Source organism: Mobula hypostoma, chromosome 2 (genome assembly GCF_963921235.1).
Source record: "Mobula hypostoma chromosome 2, sMobHyp1.1, whole genome shotgun sequence".
In the NCBI taxonomy this organism is placed as follows: Eukaryota; Metazoa; Chordata; class Chondrichthyes; order Myliobatiformes; family Myliobatidae; genus Mobula; species Mobula hypostoma.
Genome location: NC_086098.1, coordinates 208,880,260 through 208,901,888, shown reverse-complemented (window position 1 = coordinate 208,901,888; position 21,629 = coordinate 208,880,260). Strand labels below are relative to the sequence as shown.

At 38.7% G+C, this 21,629-nt stretch overlaps 1 protein-coding gene across 2 annotated transcripts in view; it reads left to right on the top strand.

Annotated features, from left to right (window-relative positions):
- Positions 1-18,925, top strand: part of LOC134342836 (ubiquitin-conjugating enzyme E2 variant 1-like) — a 93,677-nt gene extending 74,752 nt beyond the window's left edge. The window contains exons 6-8 of one of the 2 annotated variants that reach the window (XM_063041455.1): positions 11,671-11,819; positions 12,980-13,105; positions 14,260-18,925. In XM_063041455.1, the coding sequence (XP_062897525.1) occupies positions 11,671-11,819; positions 12,980-13,105; positions 14,260-14,406 (422 nt within the window). In that variant the 3' untranslated portion in view covers positions 14,407-18,925. The remainder of the gene's footprint in view (positions 1-11,670; positions 11,820-12,979; positions 13,106-14,259) is intronic. The other variant, XM_063041454.1, reaches the window with a different exon arrangement.
- The last annotated feature ends 2,704 nt before the right edge of the window (positions 18,926-21,629 follow it).

The window sequence follows — 21,629 nt, the reverse complement described above, 5'->3', positions numbered from 1 at the left end:
GTCATTGGTGAAGTTTTGCTTATACAAAATTTTGAATGGACTCCAGTAAATTCAAACTAGACCTCCACTTTCAAAACTATCCATGTTTGACTTGATGTGGGGTACAGGTATTGTTGTGATAAAATACTGGGGTTCTGTGATATTTCTAAGCAAATTGTACTGGTGTGGATTTACTGAACTGGTTGCCTGTAGGTGATGGTAGGCCACTTTGATCTGCTGCATTCTCTCAGTTCTCATACTTGGACACAACAATACTTTTCCTGGTTAGAATTGTGTGTGGCTTAGAGGATACCTTGCAAGTATGGTGCTGTCATGTGTCTGTTACATTATACTTCGTGAATATCATGGAGTTGGGAGTTATTCGAGTACACAAGATGGATGACTGCAGTGCATTTTATAGATGGTATACACATTGTCGTCATGTTACATTGGTGGCAGAAAGGATGAATGCTTTCATGAATTCATGTTGCAGGCAAGAGTGGTGTTTTAATCTGTGTGGTGTTGAGTTTCTTGATGTTTGTTCATTTAGTCAATTAGTATTCCACTATGATCTTCTCAGTAGATGGTCAATTGGGGTATCAGAAGGTCTCACATGATGACAGCTACTGATCTGGTCCAGTTGAATTTCCAGTCAATGTGGAGCCTTAGAATGTTGATAGAGTGGTACTTGGTGATTGTAATGCCCTTGAGTTGGCAGAGGTAGCTTATTAAACTTCTGATGGAGATGTTGTTTGTGTGGGATGTGCAGTGTGATGCTTCTGGCCTCTTATGAGCTCATTACTGCAGGTTGCCTGTAGTTGCAGACTGCTTCATTTGTTGAATATTTCCAGATGGAATTAATTGAACATTCCAGTCATAAGGAAATATCCCATTTCTGGTGTTGTGATGAAAGGAAGGTTATTAGTATACTGAAAGCGATTGGGCCTAGGACACTGCCCTGAGAAGCTATTGTAGAGTGTTCTAGGGTTGAACTACAAGAACCCTATTACTTTTACTGCATTAGCATGTCTTCTCCCTAATGCCAATTTTGTTGAAGTTTCTCAGTGAGGCATTTTGTAGAGTACTTTCTTGATGTCAAAGGCAGTCACACTTCTGCCACCTGAAATTTAGCTCTTCAGCTCATTATTTGAACCAAGGCAGCATTGAGGTCTGAAACAAAATGCCTTGGTAAAATGAAAATGATTTGTTAGTGAGCAAATACTGACAACACTTTCAATCATTTTGCTGGTGATTGAGAATAAACCTGAGGAAAATATATATGGACAACGTTCCATATTGTGTAAATGCCAGTGTTTTAATATTACTGGAACAGCTTGGTTAGTGGTATGACTTGTTCTGGTGCACGAACCTTCACTCATTTGCCTGCAGTTGATATTCTGAGATTGACATTTTAGTGCTGCAATGGGCTTCCTTTATTTTACACTTATCACGCTCACATTATTTTCTGTTCTCTTATTCCCATTTTAGAAAGCACTAAATGACCATATATATATATATACTCCCTTGTCATTTAAGATTGTCTTTTGATACGAGTTTTGCCATTTACACTTGTATTTAGGTGAACCTTGCTCTCTCCTAGTAAAGTTGCTCATTGTTCACCTGACCATCAGGATAATGGGGTGGTATGGTAGTGTTGCAGTTGCTGTAACACTGTTAGAGCGCCAGTGACCTGGGTTCAATTCTGCTGTTGTCGGTATGGAGTCTCTATGTTCTCCCCATGACCACATGGGTTTCCTCCCACATTCCAAAGATGCAGGAGTTAGTAGGTTAATTGGTCACATGGGTGTCATTGGGCTTGTATCTCTAAATAAAATAATCCCTCTTCTTTGTTGTAAGCTATGGTCTTTTCTCTGTCCTGTAAGAAAGAGGACCTTGGTCTTCTGATCTTCAGCTTGAAAGTATCTGATTAACATCTGGGTTTTCCACACCCCTATTTTACCACTCTGGCAACCTTTTGGTATTCCCTTCTATCCAAGCACTGAACTAGACTTCTCATATCACCTTGCTGAAAGCCACAATTCTGTTATCACCAAGCTTCTAACAAACTGTCCCCCCAATGGTTGCTAAGACCTTCAAGTGGTTCTCATCAAACGCTTGCTTCTCATGTCTTTCCAAAGCCTTGCTTTTCTCAAAATCACTGGATGTGCTATTGCAAGTTAAGTCCATGTGTATTTCCAGAACTTCATGAACGTATCCCTCCAATTGGACATGTGCTACTCACAGTAAGAAATGGTCTATTACTAAACTCAAGAATGACAATCAAAAAATTGGTGATGTTTCCACAGGTATGGTCTGACCTCTTGAGGGCTGCAAGCAGTTTGAATTGTTTCTAAATAAGTTTGTGATTGATAAACTGCAGTTGACTTCACCACTCTTGTAGTGTTTCTAAGCTGTAATTCTGTAGGTGTGCACTGATGACATGGTCCATTTAAGCACCCCAGCTTTTGCCATACTTGTCTCATATTTGTCCTGCTGCTCGTTTAATATTTCTATTGATTAGAATTTTACTTCAGTTATTCATAACCAATGGCTATGGTCCCTGTGAATAGCTCTCCCTTTTCCTTCATGAACAATCCATATTTTCTTCAGCCTTCATTATGGACCAGGAAAGTTGTACTTTTTTATTTTGTGTGAAAATATGGCTTCTCTCAATCAGAATAGCACTTGGGTCAAGTATTTCAGATCAGGAAGGTTTTTGTAGCTTGACAAGAAGGAATTCCTCTATCTGCAATCTAATGGATGTTCTAGCTGACCTTTGCTATCAGCCTACTTATCCAAAATTCTGCCTTATGTATTTTACTTTTCTCATCCATTGTTCCTTTCCTTGCAGTTACATTAATGCCATCTCCTAACATCTATAAAATTGTGTCCAATTGTTGAAAAGCCAGCTATGGAGAACTTGATATTTTCATTGTGAAAGTGCAAGAGTGTTTAATTAAATGCCAAAAAAGTTTGTAGAGCTATTGGATAAGTCACTGCTTGGTTAGTGTATGAAACCACTAACCACTCATTACATAACTAGGTCTTGCTTTCAACTTACTTTATAGAATGTTTTAAAACCATAGATGGCTGTATTAATTGAAGACATAAGAACTACCTTGGCAGTTATTTAATACTTTTTAAAATGGAGCACTTTTTTTAAATAAAAAAAAGCAAACTACTTAAATGAACTAAATGAGTATTTTGCATCAGTCTTCACTGTGGAAGACACTAGCAGTGCGTCAGATTTTGAAGGGTATGAGGGAAGAGAAGTGAGTGCAGTTACTATTACAAAGGAGAAAGTGCTCAAAAAACTGAAAGACCTAAGGGTATATAAGTCACCCGGGCCAGGTGAACTGCACCCGAGGGTTCTGAAAGAAGTAGTAGTACAGATTGTGGAGTCATTAGTAATGACCTTTCAAAAATCATTAGACTCTGGCATGGTGCTAGGGTATTAGAAAGGAAATTATAGACAAGTTAGTCCGACCTCAAGTGGTTGGGAAGATGTTGGAGTCAATTGTTAAAGATGAGGTTATGGAGTACTTGGTGACATGGGGCAAGATAGGACAAAGCATGGTCTCCTTAAGGGAAAATCTTGAAGAATCTGTTGGAATTCTTTGAGGCGATTACAAGTAGGATAGAGAAAGGGGATGCAGTGAATGTTGTATATTTGGACTTTCAGAAGGCCTTTGACAAGGTGCTACACATGAAGCTGCTTACCAAGTAAAGAGCCCATGGTATTAGAGGAAAGTTACCGGTATAGTTAGAGCATTGGCCGATTGGTAGGAAGCAGTGAGTGGACTAAAAGGATCCTTTTCTGGTTTGCTGCCAGTGAGTCGTGGTTTTCCGCAGGGTTTGGTGTTGGGATGACTTCTTTTTATGCTGTAGATGATTTAGATGATGGAATAGATGGTTTTGTTGCCAAGTTTGCAGATGATACGAAGATTGGTGGAGAGGCAGGTAGTGTTGAGGAAACAGGTAGGTTGTAGAAGGATTTACACAGATTAGGAGAATGGGCAAGAGAGTGGCAAATGAAATACAATGTTGGAAAATGCATGATCATGCACTTAGGTAGTCGAAATAAATGTGTAGACTATTTTCTAAATGGGGAGGAAATCCAAAAATGTGAGTTGCAAAGGGACTTGGCTGTCCTTGCTAAAGGTTAACTTGCAGGTTTAGTTGCTGGTGAGGAAGACAGATGCAATGTTAGCATCCATTTCAAGAGGTCTAGAATATAAGAGCAAGGGTGTGATGCTGAGGCTTTATAAGGCTCTGGTGAGGGCTTACCTTGAGTATTTTGAACAGTTTTGGACTCTTCATCTAAGAAAAGATATGCTAGCATTGGAGAGGATTCAGAGGAGGTTCACAAGAATGATTCTAGGAATGGAAGGGTTATTACACAAAGAATGTTTGATAGCTCTCGGTCTTTACTTGCAGGAATTTAGAAGGATTGGGCGGGGGGGTGGGGAAGGATCTCATTGAAACCTTTCAAACGTTGAAAGGCCTAGACAGAGTAGATGGGAAAGGATGTTTCCCATGGTGGGGGAGTCTAGGACAAGAGGGCACAGCCTGTGTGTCCATTTTTTTTTAAACCAAAGGGTGTTGAATTTGTGGAATTTATTACCACAGGCAGCTGTGCAGGCCAGGTCGCTGGATGTATTTAAGCCAGAACTTGATAGGTTTGTGATTGGCCATGGCATCAAAGGTTACGGGGAGAAGGCTGGGGAGTGGGGGTTGAGGAAGGGCGAAAAATGATCAGCATTGATTGAATGGTGGAGCAGACTTGATCAGCCAAATGGCTAATTCTGCTCCTATGTCTTAGGGACTTGTGGACGAAATGTGCAATGTGGGTTAAGAAGATTCATTGATTTATAGCTACTAAAATTAATTCATTCAAGCTGGAAGGCAGTATTAGGGAACTATGCATTTGTTAATGTTTCGCTCACACTTCAATCTGGGAAGAAGTTCTATTAGCTAATAATTATGAATTATTTCTGCCATTGCTCTGAAATGCTATGAAAATTTAACTTTGCCATAAGTCTATCTTGTATCCTACAGGTTTGTGCCAAAACGATAAATGCAAGAAGTAAACTATAGAAATGTAGTACTTTTGCAGACCAGCAGTACCTTTTCATCAATGAACTCTGCACTGCCTATATTTCCATAAGTAGCATTATATTTTTGTATCTTTTGGATCTTTGTTACTTTTTGGCTAGATAGATTTAAATACAGGTGTCCCCCACTTTTTGAACGTTCGCTTTACGAAACCTCACTGTTACGAAAGACCTGCATTAGTTACCTGTTTTCGCTAACAGAAGGTGTTTTTACTGTTACGAGGAAAGGCAGCGCGCGCCCCGAGCAGCTGCTGTCCCCCGGATTCGGAACGGCATTCTCGCCGGCATTGCTTAAACACATACCTGTGAGCATCTGTTAGCAAGATGAGCTCTAAGGTATCGGAAAAACCTGAAGGAGCTCGTAAGGGGTGTTACACAGCGTAAAAGTAGACATAATTAGGCCTTTCGATCGTGGTGAACGAAGTAAGGACAATGTGGGTTTGGCTTATGGAAGTTGATGAAGGTGATGTTGAAGAGGTTTTGGCATCCCATGACCAGGAACTGATGAAGAGCTCATGCAATTGGAAGAGGAAAGAATAACAATCGAAACCGAATTCATTAGCGAAAGTGAAGTTGTTCAGGAACTGAACATGAAGCAACTGCATGAGATTTTCGCTGCAATGATAAAGTACGACTTTAATTTTGAAAGGGTACGTAGGTTTAGGGCGTATTTGCAGGATGGTTTGAGTGCTTACAAAGAACTGTATGATCTAAAAATGCGCGAGGCTAAGCAGTCAAGCAAGCCTTCCACATCAGCCATAGCAGACGACGAACCTCGACCTTCGACATCGAGGCGGGCAGACATAGGAGAAGATGCGATGCCCTCATGGAAACAGACGACGATGAGATGACACCCCAGTGTCCCACCACCCCAACCCCCAGGCTGTGGACAGATACCGATTCACGGAGAATGCAGCGGTAGCCGGGAGGCACACAGCACATCTTTAAGAAAAATGCCGAATTAAACAAGCTAATTAGTTAGGTGCTGCCCGGCACGTAAATGTCGGCCCAGATCAGAGGCGACAAAATCGGCACCTAATTAAGTAGCTTGTTTATTTCGGCTTTTTTCTTAAAGATGTGCTGGGTGTGTCCTGGCCACCGCTGTACCCCTGCATGTTTCGCAGATCGGTATCGGGTTGCTGCCTGGAGGGTGGGGGCCACTGCACCACCTCAACCTGCGACGACTCAGTATAACACACCATCATCAGTGTGCTCGGCGCTGTCCCAATTCCGGTAAGTGATACTACATTGTACATACATTATTTCTATTTTATATAGGCTGTGTATTTTTGCGGGTTATTTGGTAGATTTGGCAGCTTCATAGCTTAAAGGTTACTGGAGAGAGTGTTTATGCCAATAGCGTTTGCGTGAGATTTTTGCTACAGAGAACAGTGCCGGCAATGATGGTGGAAAGGTATTTCTACTTTATATAGGCTGTGTATTTATCATATCATTCCTGCTTTTACTATATGTTACTGTTATTTTAGGTTTTATGTGTTATTTGGCATGATTTGGTAGGTTATTTTTGGGTCTGTGAATGCTCACAAAATTTTCCCATATAAATAAATGGTAATTGCTTCTTCGCTTTGCAGCATCCCGATTTACGAACCGTTTCATAGGAACACTGTACCTTCAGATGACGGGGGAAACCTGTAGAACAGTTACAGGTGTCCCCCGCTTTTCGAATGTTCGCTTTACGAAACCTCACTGTTACGAAAGACCTACATTAGTATCCTGTTTTCGCTTTCAGAAGGTGTTTTCACTGTTACGAAGAAAGGCAGCACGCGATAAAAAATCAGCGTGCGCCCCGGCAGCCGCTCTCCCCCGGATTTGGAACGGCATTGCTTTAACATGTTGTATTGAGCAGCCGTTAGCAAGATGAGTTCTAAGGTGTCGGAAAAGCCTGAAAGAGTAAGAGTGTTACACTTAGCGTAAAACTAGACATAATTAAGCGTTTCGATCGTGGTGAACGAAGCAAGGACAAAGTGAGTTTGGCTTGTGGAAGTTGACGAAGATGATGTTGAAGAGGTTTTGGCATCCCATGACCAAGAACTGATAGATGAAGAGCTGATGCAATCGGAAGAGGAAAGGATAACAATCGAAACTGAATGCAGAAAGTGAAGCAACTGCGTGAGATTTTTGCTGCAATGATAAAGTACGACTTTAATTTTGAAATGGTACGTAGGTTTAGGGGATATTTGCAGGATGGTTTGAGTGCTTACAAACAACTGTATGATAGAAAAATGCGCAAGGCTCAGCAGTCAAGCAAGCCTTCCACAGCAGACGACGAACCTCGACCTTCGACATCGAGGCGGGCAGTCATAGGAGAAGATGGGCTGCCTGCCTTGATCGACGATGAGATGACACCCCCGTGTCCCACCACTCCAACACCCAGGTCCCGGACAGATACTGTATCGATTCGCGAAGAACGCAGTGGTAGCCGGAGGCACACAGCACGTCTTTAAGAAAAAAGCCGAAATAAACATGCTAATTAATTAGGTGCTGCCTAGCACGTAATTGTCGGCCCCGATCAGAGGCGATGCAATCGGCAATCGCCTCTGATCTGCGCCGACATTTTACGTGCCGGGCAGCACCTGATTAATTAGCATGTTCGGCTTTTTTCTTAAAGATGTGCTGTGTGCCTCCCGGCTACTGCTGCATACTTCGCGGCAATGTATCGGGTTGGTGGCCTGGAGGTTGGGGGCCACTGCACCACCCAGCCTGCGATGACTCAGTCTTACACACCATCACCAGTGTGCTCGGCGCTGTTTTCCCAATTCCGGTAAGTGATACTACACTGTACATACATTATTTCTACTTTATATAGGCTGTGTATTTTTATGTGTTATTTGGTAGGTTTGGCAACTTCATAGTTTAAAGGTTACTGGAGAGCATGTTTATGCCAACAGCGCTTGCGTGAGATTTTCTGCCAAGAGCACTTGCGTGAAATTTTCGCTACGGAGATCTGTGCAGGCAGTCGTTGGTAGAGAAGTATTTCTACTTTATATAGGTTGTGTATTTATCATATTCCTGTTTTTACTATATGTTACTGTTATTTTAGGTTTTATGTGTTATTTGGCATGATTTGGTGGGTTATTTTTGGGTCTGTGAACGCTCAGAAAATTTTCCCATATAAATGAATGGTAATTGCTTCTTCGCTTTACGACATTTCAGCTTACGAACCGTTTCATAGGAACGCTCTACCTTCAGATGGTGGGAGAAACCTGTATTATAATGTTTGAAGTAGTTGGTATTCATTTCTAATTTTGATTAAAGCCTTTTGAAGCATTAATAGGGACTGATTAGTAAATCCCCTGAGACCGGTATCTTTTAAGCTCTACTAAAGATGGAGAATATGACATTTACTATTTTACTGAGCAAACAAATCTGTTGTCTTAAGTTTTTAAAGTGAGTTTTGGAGGCAGTATGCAGATTAAACATTCATTTACTCCCTCAGAAATGATCTGTGTATTAAAAATAAAATCTCTGCAGTTTTTTTAAAAATGAGTTTGGATGCTCCATCAAAGGTGTGTATTTACATTTTAAACATTTTTGTAATTCTCTTCCAGTAATTGACATGTAGTTGAAGGTTACATTGTAAAGGCTGATTTATACTTGTGTGTACGGGCTACACCGTAGCTTATGCTGTGGCCTGCGCCGTTGTGAGCATTTATATTTGTGTATTGGTGTGTCTGCGTCGCTCTGCAATTCACTGCCAAAACTCTAGTTGGCGTTGGGGTTTCTGTGCCACTGTGTTGAGTTTCTTCCTGTATTTCAAACAATGACGATTGAAACTGAGTGCATCATGTTGGAGTTGGAGCTCATGTTGAGCTAAGAATGCTCAACTCACGTTCTTCTTCTCTCTTCTCTCTCAATTCTGAAATGGCGGAGAAGAAGAAGCAACCGGAAATGCGTAGGAGGAAGTGCGATGCTACCAAGCGGACCAATCACAGTTGTTGCAGTCTGCGTCGCCGCGACGCATAGTTACATTTTGGGAGAGGTGCACGTTAGGCTACGGCGTAGGGCAGCTATGCCGTACCTACGGCGTACATTTGACGCAGAAGTATAAATTGGGCTTCACAGTTAAGGTCATGCCCACAACTATGTAGTTATATTGATTTATCACGGCATCTGGTGAATGACCATTATCAGTCTCGTATTGCACTAATATTTTCAATGAGTTGTATAAACATTTCAGATTTTCTCAGGCAATATCTTTCCAAAGTGCAAAGCTGCAGTAATTTTATGAATATTGTCTCTAAATTTTAGGTTTCTTGCTGGCCTATTTTCCTCCTCACTGAAGATTACCTTAGATTAGTGGAAGAAGATGCATGCCATAAATTTTTGTATAGACATGAGAACTTTTGTAGCTTTACAGAATGGGGAAAATTAACATCTCTTGCATCAAAAGGATAGGATATATCTCTTGCATCACAAAGAAGTGGCATATTGGATAGAAAGCAAAGGTCTTCACTAAGGAGGACATAAATAATCTTCCAGAAATAGTAAGGGACAGAGGGTCCAGTGAGATGGAGGAACTGAGTGAAATACATGTTAGTAGGGAAGTGGTGTTAGGTAAATTGAAGGGATTGAAGGCAGATAAATCCCCAGGGCCAGATGGTCTGCATCCTAGAGTGCTTAAGGAAGTAGCCCAAGAAATAGTGGATGCATTAGTGATAATTTTTCAAAACTCGTTAGATTCTGGACTAGTTCCTGAGGATTGGAGGGTGGCTAATGTAACCCCACTTTTTAAAAAAGGAGGGAGAGAAACCGGGGAATTATAGGCCAGTTAGCCTAACGTCGGTGGTGGGGAAACTGCTGGAGTCAGTTATCAAGGATGTGATAACAGCACATTTGGAAAGCGGTGAAATGATCGGACAAAGTCAGCATGGATTTGTGAAAGGAAAATCATGTCTGACGAATCTCATAGAATTTTTTTGAGGATGTAACTAGTAGAATGGATAGGGGAGAACCAGTGGATGTGGTATATTTGGATTTTCAAAAGGCTTTTGACAAGGTCCCACACAGGAGATTAGTGTGCAAACTTAAAGCACACAGTATTGGGGGTAAGGTATTGGTGTGGGTGGAGAATTGGTTAGCAGACAGGAAGCAAAGAGTGGGAATAAACGGGACCTTTTCAGAATGGCAGGCGGTGACTAGTGGGGTACCGCAAGGCTCAGTGCTGGGACCCCAGTTGTTTACAATATATATTAATGACTTGGATGAGGGAATTAAATGCAGCATCTCCAAGTTTGCGGATGACACGAAGCTGGGTGGCAGTGTTAGCAGTGAGGAGGATGCTAAGAGGATGCAGGGTGTCTTGGATAGGTTGGGTGAGTGGGCAAACTCATGGCAGATGCAATTTAATGTGGATAAATGTGAAGTTATCCACTTTGGTGGCAAAAATAGGAAAACAGATTATTATCTGAATGGTGGCCGATTAGGAAAAGGGGAGGTGCAACGAGACCTGGGTGTCATTATACACCAGTCATTGAAAGTGGGCATGCAGGTACAGCAGGCGGTGAAAAAGGCGAATGGTATGCTGGCATTTATAGCGAGAGGATTCGAGTGCAGGAGCAGGGAGGTACTACTGCAGTTGTACAAGGCCTTGGTGAGACCACACCTGGAGTATTGTGTGCAGTTTTGGTCCCCTAATCTGAGGAAAGACATCTTTGCCATAGAGGGAGTACAAAGGAGGTTCACCAGATTGATTCCTGGGATGGCAGGACTTCCATATGAAGAATGACTGGATGAACTGGGCTTGTACTCGTTGGAATTTAGAAGATTGAGGGGGGATCTGATTGAAACATATAAGATCCTAAAGGGATTGGACAGGCTAGATGCAGGAAGATTGTTCCCGATGTTGGGGAAGTTCAGAACGAGGGGTCACAGTTTGAGGATAGAGGGGAAGCCTTTTAGGACCGAGATTAGGAAAAACTTCTTCACACAGAGAGTGGTGAATCTGTGGAATTCTCTGCCACAGGAAACTGTTGAGGCCAGTTCATTGGCTATGTTTAAGAGGGAGTTAGATATGGCCCTTGTGGCTATGGGGGTCAGGGGGTATGGAAGGAAGGCTGGGGCGGGGTTCTGAGTTGGATGATCAGCCATGATCATAATAAATGGCGGTGCAGGCTCGAAGGGCTGAATGGCCTACTCCTGCACCTATTTTCTATGTTTCTATGTTTCTATGTTAATGTCCAAAGGAAATTAGTACTGGACCACTGCTTTTGGGTTTGGCTTAATATCCATCCTTAGCTTTTCATGGTGTCTTTTTTTGGCCGGCATGGAATGATGGGATGAATGATCATATACTGTAAATTTCTCATTTTGTGGTACAGTTCTTCAAATGTTTCATGGTTTGAAAGTTAGCAATAGAAGTTTCTTTAACTGTACGTTAAGTGTAAAACTAATCAAAGCAAAAAACTACTACAGATCTGAAATAAAAACATTAAAAATGTTTAACCGATCAGACAGCTGGAAGAAGAAACGGTCAATGTTTTAGGTAGTTTTTCCTTTCACAGATGCTACCTGACTGTCTTGTTATATAAAACTGTTTAATTTATACTGTCTACTACAGCTGTAACAGTTCCACGTAATTTTCGCCTTTTGGAAGAACTAGAAGATGGCCAGAAGGGAGCAAGTGATGGGACAGTAAGTTGGGGGCTTGAAGATGATGAAGATATGACACTTACGAGGTGGACAGGGATGATTGTTGGACCTGCCAGAGTAAGTAAGGTTTAAAAAAAGCTTACTGATTGCCGTAATAATTATCTAGTTTCTTGGGAATCATATGGTTTGAGTCTAATGTTTTGTGTAAAGGAAACGTAAGATTTTGAGTTCAGGAGAAATGTACAAAACACCAGGTCAGGTCCTATTCTTGTATTTTAAAAAAAAGAGCAGAAGTTCCTTTTATTTGTTCTAGATTCGTTTAAATTGTGGCTCATCTAATTCAATCATGTTATTTGCATTTGTTCTAAATTTGCTGAAGTTCTTGGTTATCTAGCATCTACAGACTCAAATTAAATTGATTCAACTTTTATATACTTTGGAGAAGTAAGTGAATAAAATATGTACCCCCCCCCCCATCTTTTTAAGAATACAAATGCCTGAGATAAATTCAAATGTTCTGTTAACAGCTTTTATTGGCTTGAGTGATCATTTGTGCATATTATCTTTTACAGGATGCTGTTTAGCAAATTGTTACTTAGAAATATGTGTTTCACAGTTTTACAGACTAATGTTATTTCAAATGGATTTCAGTATTTGTACACTCAATTTTTTTATATATCATACTTGCCACATGGGTGGGGACAATTCAACCCATCTACTCCATGATTGCTCTCAGTTCAATCCTGTTCCTCCACTTATTTCCTTAGCTTTTCTCAAACCCATCAGATTGCAACAATTATTTAAAATTTGGCCTTGGATGACCAAATTCAATATTAAATTAATGTTAGTTTGTAGTTCAGGTTAGTAAAGTTTTTAAAGTGATAAAAGTTTTAATGATCTGATTCATTGAAGGAAAACTGCCAAAGTCAGCAGCAAATTGGAGAGTTAATTTATGACTTGTTATTTTTATTTAGCTGTTTCAACCTTCTCAATGGTCAAAACGGAAGTATAAAATAAAAAAAATGATTTGAATCTTCAGTTTCTGAAATGGCAAATATTTGAACTAGAAAGTTGTAGAAATTTTCTTATGGAGATGCAAGGTTCCAAATGCTGGAATCTCAATTCAGCATTTCAACCCAAAACTCGACTGTCTCTCTCTACAAATGCTGCCTGACTTGCTGTTCCTCTAGCAGCTTGTTTGTTTTCACTTCCAATACAATTACCTGTATATGATTTATTATAGAAGTAAGTCAAGTTAAAACATTTTCTTTTTGCAGACAATTTATGAAAACCGAATATACAGCCTTAAAATAGACTGTGGACCTAGATATCCAGAGGTAGCTCCGCATGTTAGATTTGTAACAAAAATAAATATGAATGGAGTAAATAGTTCCAATGGAACGGTGAGTCTGTTTGCCTTTTGAGCATTTTTGCACAACTGTCTCTGCAATCTCATTGTCATAATACCATTGTATTGGAAAAAATCCATGGTTGTAAATATTTGTACAGGAATGATTTGAAGGTGTAACTTTTGGGTGCTTTATTTTGATTGGGAATTTAACCTTTATAGAAGTTTGGGTATCAAACAAAAACAAACCATTTAAAATGTTTGGCTTCTGAATCAGACAATTGTAAAACTATATGTACCAAAGAGTTCCATTTTATTTCTGTTGCAATTTTTTGTCCTTTGGAATATGGCCCATCAAAAACCCTTATTATAATCCTATTTGATCATTGGAGGAGAGAGTTCCTGATTTTTGTCCTCCATAAAGTATTTTCTGTTGCTTTCTTTGGTGCTTTAGCTAAAATTTCATAATTAAACACAACTGAAAACTGGTCACCAAAAAGAGGGTTTGGAATATTGAGTAAAACTAGGAATAGATAGTATTAAATTAATTTTCTGCACAGTTACATTTTAATATCAACTCTTTTAATTGTATCCAGTTTAGTCGTTTCCATAAATTGAATGGGTTTACAGTGTAGCAGACATGCAGTAACTTATACAAGATGATTTTGTGTTTCATTTCAACCACTGATTATACCTGAAATTTGTCTTAACCAGACCAGTATGAATTGTTATTTTAGGTTATTCCACAAGATGGAGCACTTCTTGATCTGGAACACTTGAAGAAAGATGCCCTGCACCAGCCTGCAGGGAGCATGTAGAATATCTTAATTTCATTCTGTTCATAGCATTGCACTTAAATTTTTCTTTTGTTAAAGACAGTTTTTAATACATTACCCAATATTATGGTATTATTTATCACTTGACCCTGACTGAATTCATTTGGTGATTTTCTGAATATTTTAAAGACATTGATCCTTGAGGCATATTTTGAAAGTCATTGTAAAATGTTGGTTCTCTGAAGCTTTTCATAATGAGGATCACATGAAAGCACATGAAGGATTTTATCAAAAACATTGCTTAACATAGCAGCTTATTGACGTGATTTTGCTCCGGCATTTAAATGTACAAAATGTAAGATACCCATAGTTCCCTTAATTAAAAAGTGAAAATATGTGCCATTTTTGTAACCTGTGTTTATATTTTTTTCAGGTGGATCCAAAAAGCATATCAGTTTTAGGTAAATGGCAGAATTCATATAGTATCAAAGTTATTCTGACGGAGCTTCGGCGTCAAATGATGTGTAAAGAAAACGGAAAACTTGCTCAGCCCCCAGAAGGACAAAGTTACAGCAATTAATCCGGAATCGTTCCTCCCTCAATTCAAGCTTACTTCATTTTCCACCGTACCGTAGTAATTTTTTTTTTCTAGGCGCATCTTGTAGATCTCAAAGTACTGGAAAAAGAATAATTCCCATTAAAAAGCAATTAATCTTAATACTGTAAATGTAAGCCAATACTAATTGTTTTTGTTGGACAAAAGTTGTATGATAACACAAATAATCTTGCGCGTAACCACTGTCTACACAATAGAATCTTTGTTGTCAGGAATTATCTATGAAATTAGTACTGTTGAGACCAGTGTGGCACATTTAGCTAAAGCTGTGAATATGCACATCACACAGACACTTGCTGCAGGTTTGCCCTTTAAATTATTGTCCCTTTGCAATAGTATTAAAGCTCAGGGCTATTTATTAGAGTCCAAACACAAAGGTTGGAATGATCAGTGCAGTGCTGTTTTCTGGTCTCCATCTGTCAATGGGATTTATCTTACTTTCAGAGCCAACTTTTCCTTTGTGCTGTCTCTAGTAAATGCTGAACACGGCTGATGTATTTTGGACCACTAACATTAGTTTGCTGTATTGTGGATGCAAGCTACGTGTATAACTATTTGGTGCGTCCAGAAATTTTTTGACATTCATATTTGTACAAAGCCACATTTTAAAGCAGCGATATCACAACACTTAAAACAGCCATTGTTTCCATTAAAAGCATATTTTGTTGAAAAATGTTTAAGATATTAGATGTATGGATATAACAGTCTCAGAAATTAAAGAATTTAACATAACTTAATGGTATTCTATTGATAGCCTTTTATTGTGTCAACCTAATTTTGAAATATTAAAATTGTGAAGTAAGGGTAATACATGGATTATATTTAAGCTAAATTGTAAATGCATTAACTTTGATTGAATTAGAAGTGCAAGGGCATATAAAATGGAAGACAAAAACATCTTAAGTTCATCATTAAGCTTTGACTTGTACTTTTTAGTGGACTGAATATTAGTGTCTTGTACCGCACTTAAGACAATTGTAATTGAAATAAGGCATTTAAAATATATATTTGGATACGTTTGGGCTATTTGTATCTTTTGGAAGTTTGTCTGCATTAGTTGCAGAATTTGAATTGATTTCTGTGTTGCTGCTGAACAGAAGTTCAATAAGTTGGAGCAATTGCTTTGCTTCTGGGGCTTCAGCTATTAAGACAAAACTCATTGACCATTGCACAATGTGGCTTGATTTATATGAAAGCACAATCTGGTTCTCCGAGCTTGAATCCACAAACTGGACTGCTTTTTTTTTGTGTTAATTGTCAATAGTATAGATAGAAAACGTTGCAGTAGTCCATCTAAAGGTATACTATTTGGGTGAAAGCTTTTTGGTCCATCTATCCCACCACCTATCACCACCTCCAATTTTCCTTAGTGCAGATCTCATCATTCTAAATTGAATAGCAGGGTTATTCTGGTTGTTCTGCACTATATGCCAAACTTCCTGTTTCTGTGTAGAGATTTGTCGTGCATTTTTGAGTGCTATCCCAGATTTTCAGTCTTTCCACGGTCCCCCTGGAATGATATTTCTGCAAAGAAGGCAACAATGTTGAGAACTCCCTTTTTTAAAATTTGAGATGAGAATTGGAAGCCAATATTTACTATGTGGCGCTCTGACTTTTCGTCACGTGCTAAAATTCTACATTAGTCCTGCTTTCCAGTCCTATTCTCATTGATTGCCTTTAGCATCTTAAAAAAAATCTATTGACCCCATTCTTGTAAAGATTAATTGCCCTTGAGGAATGAGATTCCCAAAAATACACAACTTTCTGAATGAAGAAATTTCTCCTCATCTTAGTCCAAAATGGGCAAGTGCTTATTCTAAGAGTATTATTGTGAGTCTTAGATTTTTCAGTGCGGCAAATCAGCTTCTCAGCATTTACTTTGTCAAGCCTTATAAAATCATGAAGTTGGCTGCTATTGAGTTAGGGGAAAATAAGTAGTGTGTTTTTAAGGGTTTTCACTTTGAGAATTTCTTCTAGAGAACTTTGTATTCACTTTCAGTGAATTTTCTGCCCAGTATCTTAAGTGGAGAATTCTGGAGGTCAAATAAAATTTTTAGTGTATACTTCAGTGACTGAAATGTTACTGCTTCTTCCAAAATCTGCGGAATAGATTATGTAATCCTATAAGGCAGGCTGGAGTTTTGGGCCAGCAAGTGTTTTATTTGCATAGGGTAAATGAATGAGCAATAAAGAGTGACAGGTGAAAAACAGACTTGCCTGTCTCAATTTTCAATGCAACTCTTGTTCAAACATAAACATTAACATGAAAATGTGAACTTGTCAGTAAGCTGGAAAAATATTCAGCTGTAACTCCTGCTTAATGTCATCATTTTGAACATGTTCATTTGACTATAAGATTGGAATTAATTGTATTGAATAATTCCAGGTGAAATTGGTTTCCCTTATAAATAAAATCTGATCTTTGAAGTATCCTGTAAATGAAAGATGCAGCAGCAGTTACATTATCACATTTGTTTTAATACTAATTCATCACTGAAAAGAATTTGCGTTAAAAGTGGCAAACAATATTTGCAGATATTGTCCCTGGGTTGATTAACCAATTAAATATATTGTACCACTGTGTGGGCTATAGCAAGAGCACCTTTTTGGAGTCCTTTCCAAGAAACATACTTAGTAATGCAAACTGCAGTTTAAATTTCAGTGGGTGTTTTTTTAAATGTTACCTTATGTGCCTAGGTGTATTTTATGCCAGGACTGGTAAACAAGGTGATGTTCTATTATATAGCACTGAGTATACAATGTTCAGCATAAACTCCAGTCTTGTTTTTTCTGAAACCTATTCCTCTTTTGAAATATCATGCCCTTGTGTAGATTTTGCCAAGTAGTTAGACTTTGGCTGATCAGTGTCTTAAACCTGAACATGCATGGAACAAAAAGAATTGATACATTTTGAAATTTCCTGTTAATTTTTTGGAACACAGGCCATAGTCTATAGCTTAATAGGAATTCTTGATCATTGTTAATCCATTAACATTCACTTTCTCCCTAAATGCACATTCAGTAAATCATAGTTCCTAAATTGTTTTTATTTTCCTATTCAGTGCTGTATTCTGACAATCTGCCCTCCCTCTGTGATATGATTCTCTCTATCTCTGCCTGGTCTATTGTTTGCATTCTATACCATCCTTGTGCTGTTACAGTGGCTTATTTCTACTTAACAGCACATTCATTAGAGATTACTATGAAATTATTTCTCATTTATTCTTATTTGTTGATAGCTATTTAACACGAGGAAGTACCAGGGTAAGAAATTAAAATTTGAACACAATGACAGGAAGTTTTAAAAATACAGTGACTAAACCAATGTACACAAAATGGAAATATTCAATAATAAAGCTTGGCAATTTTCCATCACTAGGATGTTACATAAGGTTCACATGAAAAAAGGCAAGGTGGGTTCCCATAACCTTATTCCAGTCTACCCCAGCATTCTCCTGATGGAAGTACATCAAGATTACTTGGGATGTAAATATCAAATATTGGTTTAGGATAATGGATTTGATGGTCTTTTTCACTTCCATAAATTGGGTGAGGACAATGTGAAACTAAGTACTACTTAGCCTTGTGTAATTGATTTTTCTTCCGTTTTGGTTTCTTGTTTCATGTATATGCTTAACCAAAGTGTGACAAAATAATTTGCATAAAATAGGCATGATGCTGAATATTAACCATGTGAAACATGAGCTGTGTTCAGATAGAATGTGGACATAATGTGCATTGTTTAAAATATCAACTTGCAGTAGAATGGGTAAAATGCAGTTTTATAAAGGGTGTCAAAAGTGAAATTAAAGAGCTCACTGGGGCTACTGTTAAGTAGTGGCTGCAGAAGTCAAAATATATTTATTACATCAGGTTTAAATAATATTTTTCAAATCATAATTCCATTTTCCTGTAATGAGGATTTCAATTGCTCCTTTGCATACATAAAGATCAATATAATCAAAAGCCTTGCACATTGCACGTCAAATGCATTGGCAAGAAATGATAATGGTAGTTATTCCTTTTCCTTTGTGAACACTTGTGCCAGGTAATTAATGATGCTGTGGCTAATTCCAACTTTTTCATATAATTTTTCAAAAGGCTACGTTCCTTTGCATACTGGTATCTATATAATCGAATGACTTGCATGTAGAATGTAGAATATGACATTTCAAACTGTCAAATCTTATAGTGTGCATGTGATACTTCTGATTAACTCACATTCACCAAATTACTATCAACAATTATACTGATTACCACAAATAAATTTTATTTGAAGGTATGATTGACATTTTAGTTTAGTTCTGAAAGTTATTGTAAAATAATTTTGCATCATAAGGGGCATGCATTTTCTTTCATACATGGTATGGGGTGCAGTAATTACCCTATTTTTTATTTAGTCCTTAAAAGAGGTAACTACCGCTTCAATTTGCAGCTTTTAAATAGCCGTATTGTAGAAGCAAGAGCAAGAATTAAACCGCATTGTAATTGCACATTGAATGCCTGATTGAGTTTTAATACCATTGTCAATCTGCTGGGGAATCACTGGGGATAATGTGGCCTTCCGGTTTTGTGCAGTGGAGTCTGCCACATTATTATTTCATCTTAAGCAATTTCATGTGGAGGTAAAAGAACCAATTCAGTGCTTACTAACTGAAAATTATACGATACAGTCGCCTGTTAAGTAAAAGATCAAAGTATCCTTTCTCAAATATAAGAGCATCCTGGGCTTCAGAGTAATTGAAAGGACAAGGGTTTTAATCGTTAGCTACTTGTGCATGTCTGGGTGATCCATGGTAATGGTAAATGTTTATGAGAAGATGGGCTAAATGAGTTAAATGATTGAATGTTTGACCATAACATTAATAGAAATTTCCATCCCTAATTTGCAGATGCGTTCCACTATGTCTTTTATTCTGTTTGTACCAGCAAAAGTTGCAACATTTTTTTGGCTCAGGTTTTAGAAAAATTTGGTGGAGCTGTTTAATTTTTGCTTCTGAACAAGTAAAAAAAAATGGAGTAAAACTTAGTTTCCTGAAGGGAAGTGAAAAAATGAAAGAAGCAGGCAAAACTGGAAGATTTTACCAAACCTGCATAGTTTTATTGACACGTTGCCATTGGCATAATTCCAAACCCATAGGTCAAATCATTGAAAAGAGTTTTATTCTCTGAAAATGGCATTAGAGTGAAGGAGCAGAATATTGCCATTCGCATGCAGTATACCAGCAGCGACATTATTTGTGGGATCGCAAGAATCAGACATGTATTATGAAACATTACCCTTAACTCAAATTATGGCAGATCACATGTGTTGAAATGTTTTGATGCATGAGCAAATAAAGGAGATTGAGCTACCAAATCTGGGGGGTGGGGTTGGGGGTTAGAGGAAAGACATTTTGTTATTTGTCGGATAATTAGAGGAAGCTTAGTGGGGTCAGATAATTAGAGGAAGATTAGTGGGGAGATGGTATTGCTCTGTGAGCCAGTATTGACTCGATGAACCAAAAGGCTTTAAAATATGTCACAAGGTGAGGAATACACACAAGGCTAATGCAGGAAGAAAGAAATTGTTATTTGTAAAATTTATCCAGAGGGATAGGAGCATCAATTTTTGATGAATAGTTTTGTGAAACTAAACGCGATGGATAGTTTTACAATCTTAGTGTTGACTTGCCTGGTGCAACCTTTATTCTGAGTCGAAATATATTCTAGTTCATGTCTCGATCCTTTTCAAGAAACATTTAGGTTGATGCTGCAGTACAGGGAAAATGTCGCTTGATATAGATGTGATGTTGGTGTTTAGATGAGATTTTAATCCATGACTTCGTCTGCACAATTTATGTAAGAGAATTATGTCTCATTCTCTGGGATGTTCCCAATTTGTAAAGTGATTACACTTCACTGGAGGCAGAAAGTAGAATTAGACCATAAGATGTAGTAGCAGAATTATCCCTATTGGCTCATCAGGTCTGCTCCACCATTCTATCATGGCTGATTTATTATCCATCTCAGCCCCACTTTCCTGCCTTTTCCCCATACTCTTTGACAATCTTACTAATCAAGAACCTATCAACCCTCACTTTAAATATACCTAACAACTTCATATTCATCTGTAGTGGGAGGAAGGCGGAACACAACCATTGATGGGAATGAATTCCAGTTCACGCTCTGTCTAAAGAAATTCCTAAAGAGACGTTTTTGTATTCTGAGGCTGAGCGCTCTAGTCCTAGACTCCCCCGCTACAGAAGTACCCTCTCCACATCCACTCTATCTAGGCCTTCCAATGTGATAGGTTTCAATCAGAACCACCCCCCCCCCACCCAAACATTCTTCTAAACTCCAGTGAGTACAGGCCCAAAGCCATCAAATGCTTCTCATCTGTTAACTCTTTCATTCTCAGGTTTACTCTGGTGAACCTCCTTTGAACTTTCTCCAATGCCAGCATGTCCTTTCTTAAATAAGGGCCCAAAACTGTTCACAGTACTCCCAAGTGCAGTCTGACCAATGTCTTATAAAGGCATTGCCTTGGTCAGGTTGAGTTAGTGTACTAGGGAGAAATAGATGACATTGAAGAGCCTTGTATAAAGCTGCAAATCCAGCTTTGTATGCTCAATGGCCTGTTTTTTCATAATAAGTGCAGGTAAACCTGCAAAATTTATGTTGTAATAAAATAATATACTTAATCATCTATGAATTGGGATCTTGGGATGGCAGGGTAGCATACTGGTTAGCACAACATTTTACAGTACAGGTGACCTGGGTTCAATTCCCACAGCTGCCAGTATGGAGTTTGTACATTCTTCCCTTGACCGCATGGGTTTCCGTTCTCAGCCCAAAGATGTGCCAGTTGGTAGGCTAGTTGGTTATTGTAAGTTGTCCCATGATTAGGCTAGGATTAAGTCAGGGATTGTTGGGCATTGTGGTTTGAAGGGCCTATTCCATGCAATCAGTATATTGCTGGGAAAACAAAACTGGCAGTCAGCCTAATTAATTAAATATTTTTCCTTCCTGCTTGGACAACGTGACAAATCCAAACTATCTGCATTTGAGAGAAACATGGTAATTAAAAATTTTAAAAATCCCTTTGCCTTCAAGTTTTTTACTCAGTGGTTGGTGTGTGGAATGCACTGCCTGAGTCAGTGGTGGAGGCAGATACGCTAGTGAGATTTAAGAGACTACTAGACAGG